The 23,771-nt window shown below is 39.7% G+C and overlaps 1 protein-coding gene across 2 annotated transcripts in view; it reads left to right on the top strand.

Moving 5' to 3' along the window:
• Positions 1–23,771, top strand: part of BCKDHB (branched chain keto acid dehydrogenase E1 subunit beta) — a 261,843-nt gene that overhangs the window by 39,288 nt on the left and 198,784 nt on the right. For both annotated transcript variants that reach the window (XM_021082900.1, NM_001123219.1), the window contains 3 exon segments: positions 14,194–14,327; positions 14,542–14,697; positions 16,523–16,631. In XM_021082900.1, coding sequence (XP_020938559.1) covers positions 14,194–14,327; positions 14,542–14,697; positions 16,523–16,631 — 399 coding nt within the window.

Raw genomic sequence — 23,771 nt, 5'->3', positions numbered from 1 at the left:
AACCCATGGGCAAGAGCCAGGGATCAAACCTGCTTTCCCATGGATGCTAGTCAGATTCATTTCCACTGAGCCATGACAGGAACCCCTGTACATTCTTAAAATACTTTATGATTTGCAAAGCACTTGTACATGCCTGATTTTACTGCATCCTTAGATCAATTCAGGTTGGGAGGCTGAATTAGTTATTTTTATCTTAATTTCAGAAATGCAGAAACTGAAGCACAGTCTAAGATCCCACAGCCAGGATATGGTGGAACCACATCTAAATCCACAGGTTCTGAGCCGGAGGCCGCCCTTTGTCCACCATGCTAACTAGTATATGTATATGAGCCAGACCTTCTGCTTTTATCTCTCACTGCTGCTTCTGATCCCTTGGCCCTTCAGCTTTCCTGATTTACTTCCCAACTCGGAATTTGCATGTTATTTCTTGCCTTTGTGCCTTTGGTCACACTGTTCCTTCTACCTGTGCCTCTTGAAATTCTACCAATTTTTTCAGCACCCGATTCCAGTGCTTCCTTTTTTCATGAAACTTTGCAGGATTCCTCCCAGTCTGAAAGAATCGTTCCTTCCCCCTCCTTCAATAGCATTTTATTTTTACATCGCTTTTGTGTATCATAGTTATTTGTATGTGACTTATCTCCTTACTGCCTTGTAAGTTGTTTGAATATTTATTAATTAATTGTTTATTTGACTATGCCCATGCATGTGGAAGTTCCTGGGCCCAAGATGGAACCTGCTCCATAGCAGTGACAACATTGGACCTTTAATCCACTAGGCCACCAGGGAACTCCTGTTTGAATATTTAAATGTGTAATGTTGTTTAAGTGCTATCTTGTTTATCTCTATCATTTGTAGCATCTAACTACAGTGCCTTGTACATGGTCAAGTACATATTGTATAAATATTTATTCCACTGGGTAAAAAAACATTATAGCAAATAATACATTTCAGTGGGTCTGAGTTGAAGCCTTTGATGGTATCAGGAGGATTCAGGGCTTGATGTTATCCTTAGCCACATACCTCTAATAAGCTTAGGAAGGCATACTTGCAACATCTGTCTCAGTGTATCCTCAGTTTATCCTGTGTCTTAGGATACAGCTCATTTGTTAAAGATCTTCACTAAGTTATAACAAATCTAGTGCTTTGTTCATCCTAAAATTTAATTCCAGTGTTCCATATTTCTAGTTGTCTCCTATCCAGTAATTGTTACTAGTAATTGAATTTCTTGGCAAACAAAAGAAGATCTGACTTGTAAATCCCCAAATCTTTTATTTTTGGCTGGGCTGCAGCATGCGAAGGGAGGTTCAGGGGCCTTTGATTGAACCTGTGCCACGACTGTGTCAATGCTGAATCCTTCACTGCTAGGCCACCAGGGAACTCCCCCCAAATCATTTTTATTTTACTTTTTAAGATTTTTCAAAAAATAATTCATTAAAAAGTAAAAAGTTTCTTTAAAATATATGACTGACTTCAAGAGGAAAACAAGCATAAAATGTTGAATTTACTTAATTTTTTTTGGCACTAACTCTATTGCAATGAAGATCATTTGAACTGTGAAATTGACAGTTAGTTGGAGATACTTGGTTGAATCTGAACTATTATGAAGACTTCTGAAATTTCCATAATATCTAATTGTTTCCCTTTCTTTCCACCCCTTTTCCCATAAGATGGGAGTGTAAAAACTACTTAACATCTTACTACCAGTAACATTTTGGTTTTATACACAAGTTTGGAGATTGTATACTATCTTTTCAGGATAGAAACATGTATATATTTATGCCAAATAACAGTGCTATGTCACAATGCAATTATTATTATTTCTTGTCTTTTTAGTGCTGCACCCTTGGCACATGGAGGTTCCCAGGCTAGGGGTTGAATTGGAGCTACAGCTGCTGGCCTATACCACAGCCACAGCCAAGCCAGATCCGAGCGATGTCTGCAACCTACTCACGGCAATGCTGGATCCTTAACCCACTCAGTGAGGCCAGGGATTGAACCTGTGTCCTCATGGATGCTAGTCATATTCATTTCTGCTGAGCTAGAATAGAAATGCAATTAATTATTGAATCAAAGTCAGAAGCAGCTCTTTAAAATTTTTTTTTATAGTTGATTTACAATGTTGTGTCAATTTCTGCTGTAGAGTAAAATGACCCAGTAATACACACACACACACACACACACACACACCACACACACACAAATACACATAATCACTTTCTTTTATGCATATTATCGTCCAGTATTTTCTATCATAGGAGACTGGATATAGTTCGCTGTGCTATACCATAGGACCTCATTACTTATCCATTTTAAATGTAATAGTTTGCATCTATTAATCCTAAACTCCCAGTCCATCTCACTCCCTCCCCCTCCCCCTTGGCAACCACAAGTCTGTTCTCCAAGTCCATGAGTTTCTTTACTGTGGAAAGGTTCACTTGTGGCATATATTAGATTCAGATATAAGTGATATCATATAGTATTTGTCTTTGTCTTTCTGACTTGCTTGACTTAGTATGAGAGTCTCTAGTTCCATCCATGTTGCTGCAAATGGCATTATTTTGTTCTTTTTTATGACTGAGGAGTACTCCATTGTGTGTATATACCACATCTTCTTAATCCATTCATTTGTCAATGGACATTTAGTTGTTTCCACGTCTTGGCTATTGTGAATAGTGCTGCATACGGGTGCAGGTATCTTTTTCAAGGAAAGTTTTGTCCGGATAGATGCCCAAGAATAGGATTGCTGGGTCATATGATAGTTCTGTATTTAGTTTTCTGAGGCATCTCCATATTGTCTTCTATAGTGGTTGTACCCAAATTATTCTTAAGTAGATTTTTCTTCTAAAATTGAACAGTAGAGTGATTATTTTGATATTTTACTTTTCCTAGGGTATTTTTTTCTCTAACCTGTGTGAGCTAACTCTATGTGTCTGTGAATATATTCTGGGAGTTTTCACATTTTCGGTGAGATTTAAAATTTGGGGGTTTTAAAGTCAGAGAGAATGTTAGAAAAATAATCTGAATCACCTAGCATGAATCACATATTACCATGTGATAAAATTGGTGTTTGTATTTATTGCTTTTGTGCTATGTGAAAGCCAGCTACTTTACAGTGTCTGAAGTATATAAAGCATTCACTGAAATTCAAATAAACTGTGCTGGGAGCATCAATGCATGCCATACCTAAAGCAGCCAGCATTGTAGCAATAAAATGTTCAGGTTACAGACAGGTGCATTTCATAGATTCCAATGAACTTTCAACAGTTCGGTAGTAGGAAGTATATCAGTAAGAATGCACTGCAGAATTTTCTATACCTGATTCCAGCAATAATGGAATATACACACATTGAATGAGGATTTCAACATGATTGTGATACCAACTTTGTTTCTTTCTCCTTCCCTCCCTCCCACCCTCTCTCTCTCTCTTTCTTTCTTCCTTTCTTTTTCTTTTCTTTTCTTTTCTTTTCTTTTCTTTTCTTTTCTTTTCTTCTTTTCTTACCTTTTCTTTCTTTCTTTCTTTCTTTCTTTCTTTCTTTCTTTCTTTCTTTCTTTCTTTCTTTCTTTCTTTTTTCTTTCCTTTCTTTCTTTCTCTTTTTCTCTCTTTCTTTCTCTCTCTCTCTTTCTTTCTCACAGCAAACTTGAAATGTGAAATCACAATATTTTCCCCCAAAGTATTGGGACATATTACCCCCTCCCATTAAAATTGTGTCTATAATGGCATTTACTTCCTGTGGTTTCTTTTGTAGCTTTGTCATACATGTTTATGTCCTTATTTATCTTTCTGCTCAAGGAATCTGGGACTTGAGCTGTTTCTCTGATGGAGTTGATTTTCTTCTCTGGAAGGATATTCTGACCTATTCAGATCTGTATATTAAGGAAATACTAGTTGCTTAGACAGAGATGGGCAATTTTAAAGCTGCCTTTTCAGAAATTTTTTTTTGGGAAAAGAAATTTTAACTCTCTCCCAGGTAGATTTTTTATCTTACAATACCACTTTGTTCATAAGGAAAACTCTAGTTTAAAGCTGGTTATGGGTTCTGAAAAATGTCTGGACACTGAAGATACTGAGACACTCATTTTTCTTCATGTACCAGGAAGTAATTGGTTGTCACCTTAAACTATGGCTGCTGCTTCTTCCTAATTGTTGTTTCTTTCCTCTCTTTTCACTATTTCTGGTCTTCGGTTGTGGCCTAAATATTGTCATAGGGAACAGGGTTCACTAGTGAACTCAGTTTGCCCATCTGAGAAATCAGCTAGTTTTTTTTTTTTTTAATGTTTGGAATTATTTAGTGGACAATATATTTAAGATAGCGCACTGTCAGTAGAGTAAAACTTAGTGATGTTCCCTTTACAAAAGAAAGGGTGGTGGTATGACTTTATACTTAATCTTCAACAAAGAAGAATTGAAGTCAGTTACTTAAGTGATCATCTATCCACATGTGTGCATTCTACACATTTTCATTGACTTGGGATCACAACTTAAGCAAAGGTAGCACAAGGTAGGAAAGTGGCATGTTTGTGAATATCTTTTATTGTAGGTTTATTTTTTTTTAGTTTTTATCAAAGTGTAGTTAATTTAGACGTTTTGTTAGTTTCTGGTGTATAGCAAAGTGATTCAGTTGTACATATATAAGAATATATATATATAATCTTTTTCACATTCTTTTTTTTTTTTTGTCTTTTTAGGGCCATACCCATGGCATACGGAAGTTCCCAGGCTAAGGGTCAAATTGGAGCTGTAGCTGTTGGCCTTCGCCACAGCCACAGCATCCTACACCACAGCTCATGGCAATGGTGGATCTTTAACCCACTGAGCAAGGCCAGGGATCGAACCCGAGTCCTCATAGATACTAGTTTGGGTTGTTAACTGCTGAGCGATGATGGTAACTTTTCTTCTTCACATTCTTTTCCATTATAGTTTATTCTAGGATATTGGAATAATTCCCTATGTTATGCAGGAGGGCTTTGTTGTTTATCCATTCTACATTTAATAGTTTGCATCTACTGGTCTCAAACTTCCAGCCCAGTCCTCCTCTCCCAACCCCCTGCAACTACACTTCTGTTCTCTGTATCTGTGAGTCTGTTTCTCTTGCATAGAAAAGTTCATTTGTGTTGTATCTTAGATTCTACATGTAAGATATATCATACGTTATGTAAGTCTTCTCTGTTTGACTTACTTTGCTTAGGATGATAGTCTGTAGGTCCATCCATGTTGCTGCAAATGAGTATCTTTTATTCTTATTATCTGTATTACCAACAACTCTAAGTTTATCTAAAATGTTAATCTTACTCAGTTATCTAAGTTGAGAAAGAAGTAATTCAGGTGTTGTTTATTTTTTTCTGACCCATTCAAAGCTGTTGGGCATTGAAGAACTTTCAGAGCAGGCATAGTTTTTTCCTTTGTACTAAATCAAAGCCACTGACCACCTAAGTAAATGTTAGTTGAGTCTGTTGGCAGCACTTTCCATGGGTCCCTTCTGCTTGCAGCATTCTTGGAGCCTCAGAAATGGATTGTGTCCTTGTAGCCTAAGCTGCCCTTGAAAGATAGGACTTGCAGCTGGTCTTAGATTTTATTTATCACTTGGACGAATGTTTTCAATTGTCATGTGTTTATGGGATATCCATTTTTTTTTTTTTTTGTGCCCTTGACCTCCAGGCTGTGGTCTGTGTAAGATTACTTTGTAGTCACATACTTAATGTATGTATATCATCACTACTTAAATGTACTGAATTCAAGGAATTTGGTTCCAAATATCAAATCGTTAACTCATCCCAGAAGGTAAAGAAAGATTTATAAAATTAATTTCTAAATCCAAAGAAGCCTAGCTCTTGTTATCTAATCTAGCCTTACAAAATAAACATTTATTGAATACTTGCAATAAATAATGTAGTAATTTATTGATTACTCAGCAGTAACCCTATCTTTCCTTGTCATCTGTTGACCTCAGGCCAACCCTCTTAGTTCCTGGCCTGGCTCACCATCAGTCTTTCCAACACTCCCGTTCGTATCCACCTGGGTGGTTTTAACTTTTTGTCCTTTTCTCAAGTGCTCCTCCACCCTTCCCAGCTCACTTTTTGTCCTTTTCTCAAGTGCTCCTCCACCCTTCCCAGCTCACTGCCTCTAGTGCTTCCAGTCCAACAACTCTTTGAGTTTATTGATTTATGATTTTTTTTTTTTTTTGGCTATGCCCATGGCATTCAGGAAGTTCCCGGGCCAGGGATTGAACCCACTCCACAGCAGTGGCAATGCCAGACACATAACCCGAGCCACCAGGGGACCTTTGACTTTATTGATTCTTAAAAATCCATGAATCCCTGTCACTGACTTACGCTCCCCTGATCGTCTTTCTTCCCTTTCTACCCAGTTGAAATTCCATGCCATGATATGCTTGGCAAAATCCAATTCCAGCTAATTCCATCTGTGTCTAAATCCTAAATCCTGGGCTGACTATTGCTGGGCAGCACTTGTCCTCTGGCCAACTGATCTCACTTTAAATTCAAAACTGGTGATTCCAAGGGCCCACTCCTGCTGCATGTTCCTGGTCCATTCACCCCTCCATTTTCCTGGATGACAGTTTCATACTTTCTTTTGTCTTCTCAGCACTGCCCCCCCCCCCCCCAATGCTTACTCTTAGCTAATCATCTAGTTTCACATTTTACTAAGCAGAATAGATGCAAGTGAAAACTTTGGCAAGCTCTCTGCACTGAATATCCATGTACCAGCCTTGGTGCCCAGATGCTTTTCTCCTGTACTTTGGTTCCTGCCAATCTCTCTACACCAGACACCTCCTCCCACCCCATATCACCTTTTTAAACACATGGTTCCAATGGTTCTTCCTTTTCTCCATGAATTTTCTCATTCATCGATTTCCCCCTCTCTATTGATCATTCCTTTTAGCCTTCAAATACCCTGTTATTTCTTCCATCTTAAAAAAAAAATTCCTCTGTTGGAATTCCCTTGTGGCACAGTGGGTTAAGGATCCAGCATTGTCACTGCAGTGGCTCAGGTTGCTGCTTCGGCATGGGTTCAGTCCCTGGCCTGGGAACATCCACATGCTGTGAGTGTGGCCAAAAAAAAAAAATCCTGCTGTGGAGTCCATATTTCTTTCCAGCTAGATGTTGCTCCTTTTCTCTTCTTTCCTTTACAGCAAAATTTCTCCAAGTAACTGTCATTACTTGTCTCCAGTTTCTCTTCTCTCATCCCTCTTGAATTAGGTGTTCATGTTCTCTCTCCCTCCTGCTTGGCAGATACTGTCACCTCAGGGTCACCATTGAGACAGTCCTCAGCCCTCATCTCTTTTTCATTTGGTTGAACATGGCATTGGTTGATGGCTGTCTCCTCTTAGAATCACTTGTTTCATTTGACTTATAGGCCAGACATGTTCTACTTGTTTTCCTCAAACTCTTGTCTTTTTTTCTATCTCAACTTTGCTGATTATTTTTCATGTCTTTTTGTTTTTTGCTGTGCCTACGCCCTGTAGAAGTTCCCGGGCCATGGGTCAAACCTGTGCCACAGCAGCAATCTTGAGCTGTTGCAGTGACAATGCTGGATCCTTATCATACTGGACAACCTGGGGACTCCCACGTCTTTTTAACATTGGGCTCCTTCTTTCTCTATATACCCATTTACTTGGGAATCTCATCCAGTCCCAAGGTTTTTTAAATTTTTATAATTTTTAAATGGCTGCACCTGAGGCATATGAAGTTCCCAGGCCAGGGATTCAATCCAAGCTGCAGGAGTCATCTATGTGGCAGCTTTGGCAGTGCTGGATCCTTAACCCATTGCACTGGGCCAAGGATCAAACTCTGAGCCTCCAAAGTGACCCTGAGGCTCTGTAGTTGGGTTCCTAACCCAGTGCACCAAAGCAAGAACTTCCAGTCCCATTAAAGAAAAAAATAGAAGATTTATATGGTCTAAAGAGAAGCCAGAGTATCCAGGGTTTTTTTTTTGTTTTTTGTTTTTTTGTTTTTTTTTTTTAAAGGGCTGCACTGGAGGCATATGGAAGTCCCAGAGCTATAGCTTGCAGCCTACACCACAGCCACAGCAACAGGGAATCCGAGCTGCATCAGTGACCTACACTACAGCTCACGACAATGCCAGATCCCCCCCATCCACTGAGCGAGGTCAGGAATCGAACCCACATTCTCATGGATACCATTTGGATTCGTTTCCATTGCACCACAACAGGAACTCTTTTTTTTTTATCCATGTTTTTCAATCTTCATGCTGAAGACTTTGAACTCATATATCCAGCAGTGCAATGAATGGCTTGAGCTTTATGTATGAAAGCATCTCAAAGATAACTCTGAAGCCAAGTTCCTGGTCCCTCATCCCACATGTTGCTTCATAGTTTCCCTTCCTTAGGTGGTGGTAACTCTCTCCTTAGGCTGCTCTGGCCACAAGCCTCTGAATCATTCTTAGCACTTCTCTGGTTCATGCTCTACAACCATTTCCTCAATAAACCCTTCCAGCATTGTCTTTAGACTATGTCTAGAGTCTCACACCTTTTCTGCTCTTCTGTATCAGCATCTCCTACTGGGATCATTGCAGCATCCTGTAGTCAGTCTTGCTGGGTCCACATTTGCCTCTGCACAGGCTGCTCATTGAATACTTGACAGAGGGATTCTGCTGAAATGCAGTCTGGAGGATGGCATGACTTTGCTCAATGGCTTCCTGTCTCACCTATATTCTGACTCACTCATTCTCACTGTCAAAGTCAGAGTGCTTACAGTGACTCCATAGCCCTACCTGACCCGTGTTATCTCCCCAGCCCATCCTCTTAACTCTACTCCTTTTTTTTGGTCTTAGGGCCATTCCCATGGCATATGGAGGATCCCAGGCTAAGAGTCTAACCAGAGCCACAGAGCTCACAGGTACACCAGATCCTTAACCCACCGAGTGAGGCTAGGGATCAAACCCACGTCCTCATGAACGCTGGTCAGGTTTGCTAACCGCTGAGCCACAACAGGAACTCCTTACTCCACTTCTTGCCCCTATTTCTCTTATTCCATACCAGGCACTCTGGACATGGTTCCTTTACTTTGATGTGCTGGTCAGGTTCATATCCCAGGACTTTTGCACTTGCTGGTCCCTCTGTCCAGGAGCTTTATGCCCTGGGATGTACACATGGTACATTTCTTCACTTCCTTCAACTCCTCCTTCCTCCCTCCCTCCCTTACTTCCTTTCTTTCCTTTTGCTTTTTAGGGCCACACCTGTGGCATATGGAGGTTCCCAGGCTGGGGTTGAATCAGAGTTACAACTGTCAGCCTATGCCAATGCCGGATCTGAGCCAAGACTCTGCCTACACTGCAGCTCACAGCAACGCTTAACCCACTGAGTGAGGCCGGAGATCGAACCTGCATCCTCATGGATACTAGTCAGGTTTGTTAACCACTGAGTCATGAAGGGAACTCCCTGTTTTGTTTTTATTATCTCGTTCCCTTGAGGAGAATGTAAGTTCCACGAGAATAGGAATTTTTTTGGTCTTGTCTGCTCCTGTATTCTCTGCATCTAGAATGGTGTCTATACAATATTAGGTACTTTGTAAGTGTCAGGATAAGTGTATAAAATTATTTCAGCCTTTTCAGTGTCATGATTGGTCTATCACAGATATTTAACTGAGCCTTAGGGAGTTTAGTAATTTGTAGAGATAACACTTAAGCCCAGATCTGTCTTAGCAACATGGATGGATCTGGAAATTATCATACTAAGTAAACTAAGTTAGAGAAAGACAAATACCATATGATATCACTTATATGTGGAATCTAAAATATGATACAAATAAACTTATCTTTGAAACAGACTCACAAATGTGGAGAATAGACTTGTGTTTGCCAAGTCTGGGGGGTCGGGGAGGGATGGTGTGGGAGTTTGGAATTAGCAGATACAAAATGGTATATATAGAATGAATAGATAAGAAGGTCCTACTGTAGAGAACAGGGAACTCTATTCAATATCCCGTGTTAAACTGTAATGGAAAAAGAATATGTGAAAGAATATAGTTACAGAAGTTCTGTGGCATAGCGGGTGTTGTCACTGCAGTGATTTTAGTCACTGATGTGGCACAGGTTCAGGTTCAGTTCCTGGCCTGCGAACTTCCATGTGTTATGTGCATGGTGCCCCCCCCCCCCCCCCCGCGAAGAACGTAGTTGTATATGTATAATTAAGTCAATTTTCTGTATAGTAGAAATTAACACGGCATTGTAAATCAGCTATATTTTAATTAAAAAAAAAAAAAACCCAGGTCTGTCTGGATTCACAGTGCAATCCTTGTATGTATTAATTTACCCTTGCAATATAATGTGTGTGAAGTTTATGTTAGGTTAATTGCTTTCTAAAGTAGAGGAAGTTATCAGTATGGTGCATTTTATTTGTGCTCTTACCCTCCGATCACTACCTATTTGAATGAAAATAAAAACAAATTTTTAACATGTAGTTCATGTTGCAGCAGTTTCCATGAGATCATAGAAACTTAATTGAAGCCTTTAAACAGGTTCCTCGAACCAAGCATGTTTTTCGGTAAGAGTTCTTTCACCCTCTAGTGGCAAAAAGGGTTGCTTTACTGAGAAGAAAAGTGTCTGAATCTGGGACCTTGAGGCAACAAGGAAAGTGGAGCCCTGCTCATCTACTTAAGGTGCCTTCAGTGTCCCAGGGGTGCAGACTCCATGGTGGCAGCCGGAACCTGTGTTCATTTGTTACCAACAAGTTGGGGTTTTTTTGGGCCACACCCATGGCATGCGGAAGGTCCCAGGCCGGGGATCCAACCTGAGCCACAGCAGTTAAGGATTGACAACGCAGATCCTTAACCCATTGAGCCTTCAGGGAACTCCTCCAATGAGTTGTTCTTAGTGTAATGGAAGTGTAGACCTTCACTAATTACCAAGCCATGTGCCATCAAGATGGGAGTGGAGCTCACATCTGTGACTGTCATGATAGTCACAGATTGTGATGAATATGAATCCTGCCGTAAGTTCCTTCTGTGGCTTGTAGGCTGCAGACTCGAGGATGAGTCCACAGGCAGCCATTCCAGCACCTGGCTGGTCTGCGATTCACAGTCAGATTGAGCTGGAAGGGAGTTCTGTGGACCAAGAAGAACGTGTATGCTTGGATTGTAGAAAGGAAACATGAATCCTGGGTTGGTCCCCAGACTTTTGGTGACCTGGCCAGACTGTGGCCATTCCTTGTGTCCATCCAGCTCTCTGAAATGAGAACTTTTCATGAGATACGGACACTGGCTGAAAGGTGGTAAAATTTCAGATGAGAATAGAGTCATAGGCTAATAATGTAACCCAAGGTTTTCATTGGAAGCCTCTGAAAATCAAGCTTCTTTGGTTTTGAGAACCTCCAGCTCCCATCCTGTCCCCTGTTTAGTTGGCACTGCTGACTTCTTTGCTCAGCTCTGTGGGTTCCTGCTTTGTCACCTGTGGCAGGCCCAGGGGGCAGCCGAGGATCTGAGTGGAGTGAATGTGCAGATTTGGTGGTGCCCCATGCAGTGCCCTACTCTGAGGGACTTAGGCTCTAAATTTCCAGGCACCGGCAGTTCTAACTCCATTCCCTGACACCTCAAGTCAATAGGATGGGGTCTGTGTGTCTGAGTTCTAGCTGCCCCATGTCACAGCCTGGGGAGTCCTCTAAGGGCACAAGCCTAATAAAGTTCACTTCCTTTCAAGGGTCAAGTCCATTTGGTTCAGCTCTGCCTTTTGGTTCTCCAGTGCCTTGAAGTAGTTGTTTCGTTATAGTCTGTCCAGATTTGTAATCATTAGATGTGGGAGGGTTATATTGAGAAAAGCTACTCAGTTATTCCTGAAACTGGGACTTCAGTATGTTGTGAAATGTGGTTTTTCATTATCATTCAGTTTAAAGTAATTCTAGTTTCCATTATAATTTCTTTTCTGAAACATGAGCTATTTAGTCATATATTTTAAAACATTTTTTTCTGACATAAATCTTTTAAATTTTCTTTGAGGCATAATTGACATTAGTTTCAGGTGTACAACATAAGTTGATGTCTGTATACTCTGTGAAATGGTCACCACAATAATTCTAGTTAACATCTGCCGCCTTACGTAGTTAATTTTTTTTTCTTGTGATGAGAAATTTTAAGATCTGCTCTCTTAGCAACTTTCAAATATGCAATACAATATTATTAACCACAGTCACCACACTGTAGTACATCCCCAGGGCTTCTTTATTTTATAACTGGAAGTTTGTACCTTTTTATCACTTCACTCATTACCCCTACTCCCCAGCCCTGCTTTTGACAATCACCAGCCTGTTCTCTGTACCTACGAGCCTGTTTTGTTTTTGTTTTTTTTTAATTTTTCCAGATTACACATAAGAGTGAAATCACATGGAGTTTATCTTTCTCTGTCTGACTTATTTCACTTAGTGTAATACCTTCTGGGTCTATCCATATTGTTGCAGATGGCATGATTTCATTCTTTGTTATGACCAAGTAACATTTTACTATGTGTGGTGTATATAGAGATACAGATATCTATCTACCCATATCATACCTTCATTTTTTTTTTTTTTTTTTTGGTTTTTAGGGCTGCACCTGCAGCATATACAAGTTCCCAGGCTAGAGGTCGAATCAGAACTGCAGCTGCTGGCTTACATTACAGCCATAGCAATGCCAGGTCCAAGCTATGTTTGTGACCTGCATGACAAATGCCTGATCCTTACCCCACGGAGGGAGGCCAGGGATCAAACCCACGTCCTCATGGATAATACCTGGATTTGTTACCACTGAACCACAACAGGAGCTCCCTATATCACATCTTTATCCATTCATCCATCAATGGACACTTAAGTTTTTTCCATATCTTGACTATTGAAAATAATGCTGCAGTGAACAAGGGGTTGCATATATCTTTTTAAAAATCTTGTTATTGATTTCTAACTTAATTCCACCATGGTCTGAGAATTTATTCCATATAAAGTATTAAATTTACTTTTCAAGAAAACAGAATTTGTTTTCTTAACTCTTGGGTGCAGTGTTGTGTGTATGTTTGTTAATTGTGTTAAAATCTTCAATAGTTTTTACCTTTTTATTCTGGCATGCTTTTTCTGTCAGTAAGTCTGGTACAGTGAACATCCCCCATTATATTGGGAATTTTATCTGTTTATCCTTTTTTATTCTGTTAATTATTGCTATTTGGTGCTTGTAATGTTAGATGACTATAAATTTAGAATTCTGTCCTCTATGAATTGAACCTTTTAACAGTATGAATTTTCCCTCTTTATCTTGGGTAATGCCAACTAAAGTCTGCTATGTCTGCTGTTAATGTAGTGACACCAACTGCTTTTGGTTAGGTTTTCCATGTATTTTTTTCTTTTTTTTTTTTTTCTTTTCCCACCGTACAGCAAAGGAACCTGACTGGTTATCCTTACATGTATACATTACAATTACAATTACAATTACATTTTTTCCCCCACCCTTTCTTCTGTTGCAATATGAGTATCTAGACAAAGTTCTCAATGCTATTCAGTAGGATCTCCTTGTAAATCTATTCTAAGTTGTGTCTGATAAGCCCAAGCTCCCGATCCCTCCCACTCCCTCCCCCTCCCATCAGGCAGCCACAAGTCTCTTCTCCAAGTCCATGATATTTTTTTCTTTCCTTTTACTTATATTTGTTATTTATTATTTGAGTGTTTTCTTTTAAGTAGTTGAGTTTTGCTTTCTTTTATCCCAGTGTGACAATCTCTTTTAACTGGAAAGTTTAGATTACTGATAATTATGTAGCTAATATAATTACTATGTTTGCCTTTGTTTAATTATTACTATTATTTGTCTTTTTAGGGCCGCATCCATGGCATATGGAGATTCCCAGGCTAGGGGTCGAATCGGAGCTGTAGCTGCTGGCCTATACAACAGAGATCTGAGCCACATCTGCGATCTACACTGCAGCTCACGGCAACACTGGATCCTTAACCCACTGAGCGAGGCCAGGTGTCAAACCCACATCCTCATGGATGCTAGTGGGGTTTGTTACTGCTGAACCACGATGGGAACTTCCATGTTTGCCTTTAAACCAACCATCAGACTATCTCTTTTGTGTTTGATCCACATGTTTGTTGCATGCTTGTTTCCTCTGTCTCACCCCCTTGTTATCTCAGTGGATTTTCGGTTGTATTGTGTATGATGTAATTCTCCTTTGTTGTGTGAAGATGATGTTCTTTTCTTTTCTAGGTAAAGATAGAGTTTTTAATACCCCACTGTGTGAACAGGGAATTGTTGGATTTGGAATCGGGATTGCAGTCACTGGTGCTACTGCCATTGCGGAAATTCAGTTTGCAGATTATATTTTCCCTGCTTTTGATCAGGTAAGCAGATTGCATTTTGCCATAATTGAGCACTTGTAAGGTACGTCCACGAAGTATTGAAATATTACCTCCCCTCCCCCACCTCTATCTTTTTTTGCTACCTTTGAATTCTTAGGTTATGGGCATGTATTTAAAGATCTTATACTATGGCTTGAGAAAATGGATGGGGAAAAAGGACTCACTGTGATATGTCTCTTCTCTCTTTCCCCTGCAGATAGTTAATGAAGCTGCCAAGTATCGTTATCGCTCTGGGGATCTCTTTAATTGTGGCAGCCTCACGATCCGGTCCCCTTGGGGCTGTGTCGGCCATGGGGCTCTCTATCATTCCCAGAGTCCTGAAGCATTCTTTGCCCACTGCCCAGGAATCAAGGTAGGCTCACTTCTGTACTCTGTGTGATGTCCATTTGATGTTTCCAAGTAGGTTCATTCTGTTAACATTAATATGCCTATCTAGAGTAAAGCAATTAGGATTTTTCAAATTTATGTGAACTTAATTGTTTTTAAGAAGGTGAGCTTATATTTCTTTTAGATTAAGCTTCCCAGTGCCCAAGTTGATAGAATATTCTCCTTGAAGTAGCGCTGGCTTGATCTCATGTTAATTTCATGGACTTCAAGGAGCAAGACCGAGAACATAGTTGGTTTATCTTCCATCTCTGTCAAAGCTCTATTTCTTTCTTTCTTTCTTTCCTTTTTCCTTTCTTTCTTTCTTTGTTTCTTTGGGCCACAATCATAGCACATGTAGGTTCCCAGGCTAGGGGTTGAATCGGCTATGCCACAGCCAGAAGCAAGCTGCATCTGCGACCTGCAGTGCTGGATCCTTAACCCACTAAGTGAGGCCAGGGATTTGAATCTGAATCCTCATGGATACTAGCCAGATTTGTTCCCACTGAACCACGACTGGAACTCCAAAGCTGTTTCTTTCTAATGGAGTTTCTGACTTAACAGTTGATTCTACAGTAATTTGAATAAATCTGCTGCTTCGTCCATATTTACCTCAATGTCACAGGAATAAAACTTTTGCTTTTAGTCTATTACTTTTTGAATAGACTGACAAAAGGTTTTGTTACCTAGGAGTGTCTTTCAGTCCAGGGTGAGGTAATAATTTCTTAGATAATTAATTTTGAAGTGTCTCTTTTATAGCTTTCCATAATAATCTTAGGTCTTCCACAATAGCTTAGGTATTTTGATTAAAAAATATCTATTTTTTTCTTATTTTATGTCTTAATTTTTTACATTATCTTCTTTGCTGTTTTGTGAAGCGCTGTGTAGGGTATTGTTATAGAAACACATAGATCTGTCCACCCTGGACTGTATGTCTGCTTTTTGATAGCTTGAATCATTTGAGAATGTTTGTCTATGTTTTATTGTTTTTTCTACTGGATCAAAGTTGTAAAATTTTTGTAGTTAAGTAGAAAAATTTTGCATAATTTTTTTAATGTCGGCTAGAAGTTGGGACAAAAATCACATTCGAGGCAACAGCTATTTTTGCGCTTGAGCTGAAGATTGATTTAACGTTTATGATGTTACCCAGTATTTTTAAGAAAAATTCTTTTCTCTTAATCCCCTACCTTCTTTCCTCCCATATTTTATTTTATCCCAAAAGAGAATATACATATAGTACAAAAGGTTAAAAATAAACACATGAAGAAAGCAGATGAAGAAAAACTAAAATAGAAACATAAGATAAGCCATTGGGGTGATGATGAGCAATGGGTTTAGCAGTCTGTCTTCAAAACATTGTGAGACTTGTGCTATTTTACCTTTTTTTTTTTAGGGCTGCACCCATGGCATATGGAGGTTTCCAGGCTAGGGGTCAAACTGGAGCTGGTGGGTATGCAAGTCTTCTCCAAATTTCTAGTAGAAAAGCTTCCTTTATTGACAACTTTACTTTTTGTTTTCACGAGTGCTCTTTGTGGGTTCCTTTTATTTTTTATGTATATGCAAGTTAGCTCCTTAAGGAAATCATAGTATCTTAGTTACCAGAATGTGGTGGGCATCTGCTAAATATTTGTGGAACAAATGGGATTGTTTTAGACAATATGTAAGTTGTATGATAAATGGTAATTAGTCCAGAAACATAAAATTTCTATACTTAATTAGTTATAATTGGTTAGTTAAATATCAACCCGTATGTGTGAGTTTACTGGGATATATTGTCACTGAAATTGTCTTTAAAAAAATCTGTTTTTCTGCAGGTGGTTGTACCCAGAAGCCCTTTCCAAGCTAAGGGACTTCTCTTGTCATGCATAGAGGATAAAAATCCTTGTATATTTTTTGAACCTAAAATACTTTACAGAGCAGCAGGTAAAGACTTCCTTTATTTTATATTTATGACCGTCTTCATGCATTTTGTTTTGAACAATTTTATATTTATGACCGTCTCTGTGTATTTTGCTTTGAACATCTCAAAATTATAATTTTCTTTCATAAGCTTGATTTATAGTTCCCTTGTAGAAAAAAATTCTGATTTTCTTCTATATTTAGTTTGTCCTCAGCTGTATCTTTTAAGATAACTTTTGGGAAAATATGTTTAGCCATTTTATATTTTGATTGTGGAAAACAGAGAAGCATTGTGAAGTGGTAGCAAGGATGTAGGAACTTGGAATTCCTGTTGTGGCTCAGCGGGTTAAGAACCTGACATAGTGTCCATGAGGATGCAGGTTCAATCCCTGGTCTCACTCAGTGGATTACGCACCCAGAGTTGCTGCAAGCTGCGGAGTAGGTCTCAGATGAGGCTTGGATCTGGTGTTGCTGTGGCTGTGGCAGAGGCCAGCAGCTGCGGCTGTGATTCGACCCCCAGCCTGGGAACTTCCATTTGCCCTGGGTATGGCTATAAAAAGGAAAAAAAAAAGAATGTAGTGATTATGTTTAGCTGTTTAGTTACATAATAGATGCTAAATAGATTTGGGTTGAATGGAAAAATGGGTGAGCATATTTGTGCTAAATAATATCAAATGTCCTTTTAGTAGCTAAAGTGTCCTTACAGGTCTTCATCTGAATTAGGCCTGTCTTGATAGTGAAGCAGGCACTGTTCATGCTGTGATATCAGGTCCACTCTGAGATGGGGGTCTAAGATAAACTGAGGAATTTGATCACTCTCCCTCCAGCTCAGAATTATAATTCTGTAAACACTCCTCTATGACTGCTTCTTTATAAGCTATCATAGACTTTTTTTTGTTTTGTTTTGTTTTTTTGGGGGGGAGGGGCTGCACCCACAGCATATGGAGGTTCCCAGGCTAGGGGTCAATCAGAGCTACACTGCCAGCCTACACCACAGCCATAGCAATACGGGATCCGAGCCACATCTGTGACCTACATCACAGCTCACAGCAACGCCAGATCTTTAACCCACTGAGCAAGGTCAGGGACCGAACCCGCAGCCTCATGGATGCCAGTTTGATTCATTTCTGCTGCGCCACAATGGGAACTCTGCTATCATGGACATTTAAACACCAAACTATTGTACCTAAAGTATATTTTATTTTGAGTTCAAGAAAAGCTGTTCAGGCAAATCACTCTTTTCCTTGACTAGTTAAGCTTGAAAACATATTTTGCTTTGGCGTGATGTGAGTTAATGTACATTTACATATGCACAGATATCAAGTGTTCAGTTGGATAGATCTGACAGCCTCTATATCCGTGGAACTTCTGTGCAGAACAAGACGTGGAAAACTTTCGTCATTCTAGGAAGCACCTTCTTGCCTCTCTGCCAATCCATTCTCCCAACCCCAGACTTAGCCACTTTCTGATTACTTTCAGCCCAGATTAGTTTCATATGATCTGGGGCTTCCCATAAGCAAATCATGGGGCTGTATATAGTCTTCTGTGTTTGCCTCCTTTTGCTCAGCCTGATGGTTTTGAGATTCATCCATATTGTTATGCTTATCAGTAGTTTTTTCCTTTTTCATTGCATTTCATTAAAGGAATAAGTAACCCAGGGGACCTTAGGAACTAACCTATTCCTTTAATCTTAATTTGATTAATGCGTAGCCCCAGGTCCTTGTATTTAATCTCATTTTCAGTTGAACCTCCTTTGCATTTCACGCTTCTGTAGACTTTGCTAATAAAATAGGGAAACTTGATTGAGCTCATCTATCATCTTGGTTAAAAGAACAAAGATGTTCTCTTTGAAGATGAAACATCCCCCGTTGGATTAGCAAAATAAATGGTGGCCTTTTGGAGAGCAATGTAAATGCTACTTTTGTCCTAACAAAAGCCAGATCCTCATCTGTTTGTAATAGTACTTCATGAGGTTGTTGAGAGGATTAAGTGTGTATTTCCCTAATGTTTATGCACTTTTTAATGCTCGGTGCTAGACACAGGGCTTGCTGTATTGTGTAGGCCTAGGGACTTTTTCATTTAATCCTCACAACAACCTTGCCTGAAATTTTGTCACTATCGCTATTTTATCCACGAGGAGCCTGAGGATCAGAGAAATTCAACAACTTGCCCAAATCCAAGAAAACCCAGGATTCAGACCCAGGCAGTCCCCTCTCTAGAGTTAGGTGTTAGGCGTCTATGGCACAGATGATTCCGTTTAATCATCACAAAAGCTCTGTCTGGTGGTCTTCTCCTGAAACTGAAAGTTAGAGAGTTTAAGAAAACTTGCTTACAGAGCAATGAGCAACAGAGCTGGGTTTTAAACCAAGGTGTTCTAACCCCAGAGACTGCCCTGTTTATAACATTACCCTATTTTTCCCCCCTTTTATGACCATATCTGTGGCATATGGAGCTGCAGCTGTTGGCCTACACCACAGCCGTGGCAACACCATATCCAAGCCGCATCTGTAGCCTATGCTGCAGCTTTAGCAATGCTGGACTCTTAACCCACTGAGTGAGGCAAGGGAGTGAACCTGCATCCTCAGAGTCAATGTTGGGTCCTTAATCCTCTAAGCCTAACCTTACTCTATTTGCATCCCACTTAAACATTATTGAGTGGAAGGCATAAGGGAAACAATTTGTTCCATTGTCCTAGTTTCATGCCGAGAAATATGCTATTTAAAAAAAAAAAAATCCTGCAGAAATACGATGATCTGCTGTTTTTTTTTTTGGCTGCTCCTGTGATGCACAGAAGTTCCAAGGCCAGGGATTAAACCCACACCACAGCAGTAAGCAGAGCCACAGCAACACTGGATCCTTAACCTGCTGAGCCACCAGGGAACTCCTGTGTTTTAGCTGAATGGAAATATTTGTCATTCATGGAAATAGCCATTCATTAAGGCACTGCATCCCTTCTTTATTGTATCGTTCAGAGCTTGAATGTGTACTGACTGTGTTAACTTCCCCCTTGGCACGTTTGCTTCTTGGAAAGTTATAAAAACTAGACATGATGCAGTCCAGGGTGGTTCCAGGTAAGGTTTGGGAGTGTCTGGTTTATGCAGTCATTGAGGGACTTAGTCACATGGCCCCAACTAGAGGCAAAGGCACCTGGGGATTGTAGTCTTTCTGCTTTGCAGGGATAGGGGGTGGAACTGGCTCTGTCACAGTTTTTCTTGAGCTTTCTGACCCCTCATTTTTGGACCTGGTCCCCAGACACTGTTCTATGTTCAAACATCATTTCTGTGGTATCTCTCCTGTGTGTCTGATCTACAACATTGACACAGGATTTCTTCTAGTTCAGCCATTAACTTTATAAACTGCAGGATTGAAAATCAAAATAGGTCAATCCACCCATTCTTTAGGCAGCAATTTTCTTGAAGTTTGTTTCTGTTTATTTTGAATACATGATAGATATAAAACTTGTACCTTCTACATTTGGGAGGAAAAAGTAACTAAATACTTCTGGATCATTTATTCTAATTATGACATTTAAATGCAATTAAACTTTAAAAAAATGGCAGAGGGATATTTAGAAAAGATAGGCAGTGCCATCTAGACAGTGTCAAAAAATGTACAAAAATAGTTATGATTCACAGACAGAATGAGTCAGTGACATTATCAGATATAGGCACCTTGTGGAGAAGCTGTTTTTGTATGTCTATTGAACTTTCTGGTTTTATTTAATGGGATGATTCAGGACAACAGTGATACTGAAGTAAATATGACTTTCATCTGTGGCTTTTTTTGTTTGTTTTTGCTTTTTAGGGCCACACCCATGGCATATGGAAGTTCCCAGGCTAGGGGTCGAATTGGAGCTGCAGCTGCAACCTACACCGTAGCTCACGGCAACACTGGATCCTTAACCCACTGAGTTAGGCCAGGAATAGAACCTGCATCCTTAAGGATAGTAGTTGGATTTGTTTCTGCTGCACCACAACAGGAACGCCCCTCTGTGGTTCTTTTAGTGAGAAGAAGTAAGAATAAAAGCTTGTGCTGCTTTATTTCCAGAAGTCACACTACCTATCCTTTCAGGGAAAAATAGGTCATAATGATACTGAGGTTTTTTTTTTTGTTTTTTTTTTTTAAAGCATATACATAGATTATGTATGAATTCATTCATTTTGAAGAGAATTGTTTTAAGTAGTTTTTAAATGGTAAACCCCTTTAAAAATATTTTTTCCAATTATCAGTGTACACAAAAAAGAAATTTGTATTTTCTATTTTAAATTTGTTTTGGTGGACGTCATTAAGCAATTAACTTTTGTGAAGTCTCATACATTTAATACTAGGTATACTTACTGACAAGAATTATATTTGATCCAGTAATGAAAGGAAACTTATTTTTTGGATTTGTTAGTTTTTAAATTAAAATGATATCCCAAATTTAAAAAGTTAGATAATGTCTTGTGATGAAAAGAGTAGTTCCTTACCTCAGTTGTTACCAAATCAATGGAGTTCCCATCATGGTTCAGTGATAACAAACCTTACCAGTATCCCTGAGGATACAGGTTCCATCCCTGGCTTCGCTCAGTGAGTTAAGGATCCACTGTTGCCCTGAACTGTGGCGTAGGTCACAGATATAGCTCAGATCCTGCGTTGCTGTGGCTATGGTGTAGGCTGGCAGGTACAGCTCCAATTTGACCCCTAGCCTGGGAACTTCCATATGCCTCATGCATGGCCCTAAAAAGACAAAGAAAAAAAAAATCATTACCAAATCCATGCTTCTCTCCCCAGAGGCAACCATTTCTAGTATTTTCTTGTAATATATCATCATATTTTGAAATAGTAATCTTATAATGCTTTTTAAAGATTTAGGCATCATTATTTTAACTTCCCACTGGAAATTAGCTATTTTATCTTACCTTCTTTCCCTGCCATGTACCATACCTTCCCCAGAAAATATCCCAACTTTTCAAATATCTCTATAGAGTTATAGTATAATTTTGGTCAGATCATTATTTCATATTTACATTGTGTGACTGTATTGGTATGATGTCTGAGCCAGAAAAATGCACTCTTTTATCCCCTTTTTGGTATGCAAGTCTTTGTTTTCTCCGACATGTTTTTTCCTCTTCCTTCCCTATTCATTTGCTTAAGTTTCTCATGTTTCTTCGACTAATATTATCCCACATCTCCCCAATGTCATCTTTTTTTCATTATGTTCAGACACATTAGGTGGTCAGTGTGGTTTCTCTTTATCGCCTGAAGGTGATACTTCTTTCCTGGGGCATCCAGTAAAGTGATTAGGTCTGTAGAATTTGGAGCCAGACTGCCTAAGTTTGAAATACTGAGTCCACTCCTTCCTAGTTAGGTGACTTTTGGCACGCTGTTTAACCTCTCTCTGTTTTAGTTTTCTCAGCTGTGCAATGAGGTCAATGATAACACCTATCTTATCAAGTTGATTTAAAGATGAAATGAATAGATGTAAAGGTCTGGGGGGGTGTCATGAAAGTTCTCAGTCAGTGCTAGTGGTGGTTAATCTGATTTCCAAGGAGAACTTAATTCTATCATTAGTCTTTAATATGTGATAAAAACAATTTCTAGATACACATCAGCTAATTTGTCCATATACTTGAGGGCAGTGTAAAGGTTTGCTAAATGGCAACTTGGAACTCTGAAGCAGTTCAGTTACCTCATTAAGTTATTTTACTTTTCTTTTTTCAATTAAAAAGATATACATTGGGAGTTTCTGCTGTTGCACAGTGGGTTAAGAATCTGACTGCAGCAGCTCAGGTTGCTGTGGAGGTGTGGGTTCAATTCAGTCCCTGGTCCGGCCCAGTGGGCTATAGGATCCAGCATCTGCAACATAGTCCGCAGCTGTGGCTTGGATTTAATCCCTGGCTCAGGAACGTCCATAAGCCGTGGCTGCAGCCATTAAAAAAAAAAAAAAGAGGAGTTCCTGTCATGGCTCAGTGGTTAACGAATCCGACTAGGAACCATGAGGTTGCGGGTTTGATCCCTGGCCTTGGTCAGTGGGTTAAGGATCCCAAGTTGCCATGAGCTGTGGTGTAGGTTGCAGACTCAGCTTGGATCTCGCGTTGCTGTGGCTCCAGCTCCGATTCGACCCCTATCCTGGGAACCTCCATATGCTGCGGAAGCAGCCCAAGAAATGGCAAAAAGACCAAAAAAAAAAAAAAAAAAAAAAAAAAAAAAAAAAGAGAGAGAGAGATACATCTTCTGAAAATAAGCTATTTTAATATTTCAGAGTAAACAACATTATAGTTGTTGGCACTGTTTTCTTAAAAAGATTTATTTTTCTCTTTATGAAGGTATTGCATTCTCTGCTGGTCAGCTTTGATGCTTCATAAGCCACTTATTGGCTTAAATCAGCTTTCTGTGGAGCTTGTGTACAGGCCAGTGGTGTAGGCTGAGCTCAGCTGGACAGTTCGGGTTTCAGCTGGGCTCTATTGGTCTGCCAGCAGTTGCAAGTCAAGACGTGGGTTGGATTTGCTCATCTTGGTTGGGCAAGCTCATATATCAGAAGCTCCAGTTGATGCACTTTGGGCTCTCTCTATCCTCCTCTTCCAATAGACTGCTTTAGGCTTGTTCACAGGGTGGAAGCAGAGTTTGCAAGGGAACCAGCAGGAGCATGTGAGGCTCTTGAGGCATAGGCTAGGAACTGGCACACAATCTCTTTTGCTACAGTGTATTGGCCAAAGCCAGTGACAAGGCCAATCCAAGTTCAAGAGTCAGGCAAGTAGATTTCATCTCTTCATGGATGCAACTGCAAAGTCACATTGCAAAGGGTGTGGATACAGGTTAAAGGATTATGGCCATTTTTCAATCTTTTGTATGTGTTAAAACTCACAAAAAGTACGTAAGTGATGATAAAAGGAGCTCATAAAACCATCCTCTAATTACTGGTGACATTTTCTTGGATATACTGTTAGACTTTTATTACTGTCAGTTTATTTCAGTTTTCATTTATTTGATTACAAGATTACACGTAACCTATTTTACAATTCTTTTTTTTTTTTTTTTTTTTGGACTCGTTAGGGCCACACCTGTGGCATAAGGAAGTTCCCAGGCTAGGGGTCAAATTGGAGCTGTAGCTGGTGGCCTATGCCACAGCCACAGCAACACAAGATCTGAGCTTTGTCTGTGATCTACACTACAGCTCAGGGC

Source organism: Sus scrofa, chromosome 1, assembly GCF_000003025.6.
Source record: "Sus scrofa isolate TJ Tabasco breed Duroc chromosome 1, Sscrofa11.1, whole genome shotgun sequence".
NCBI classification, from domain to species: Eukaryota; Metazoa; Chordata; class Mammalia; order Artiodactyla; family Suidae; genus Sus; species Sus scrofa.
The sequence above is the reverse complement of the archived record's forward strand: the minus strand, read 5'-3'. Positions and strand labels throughout refer to the sequence as shown.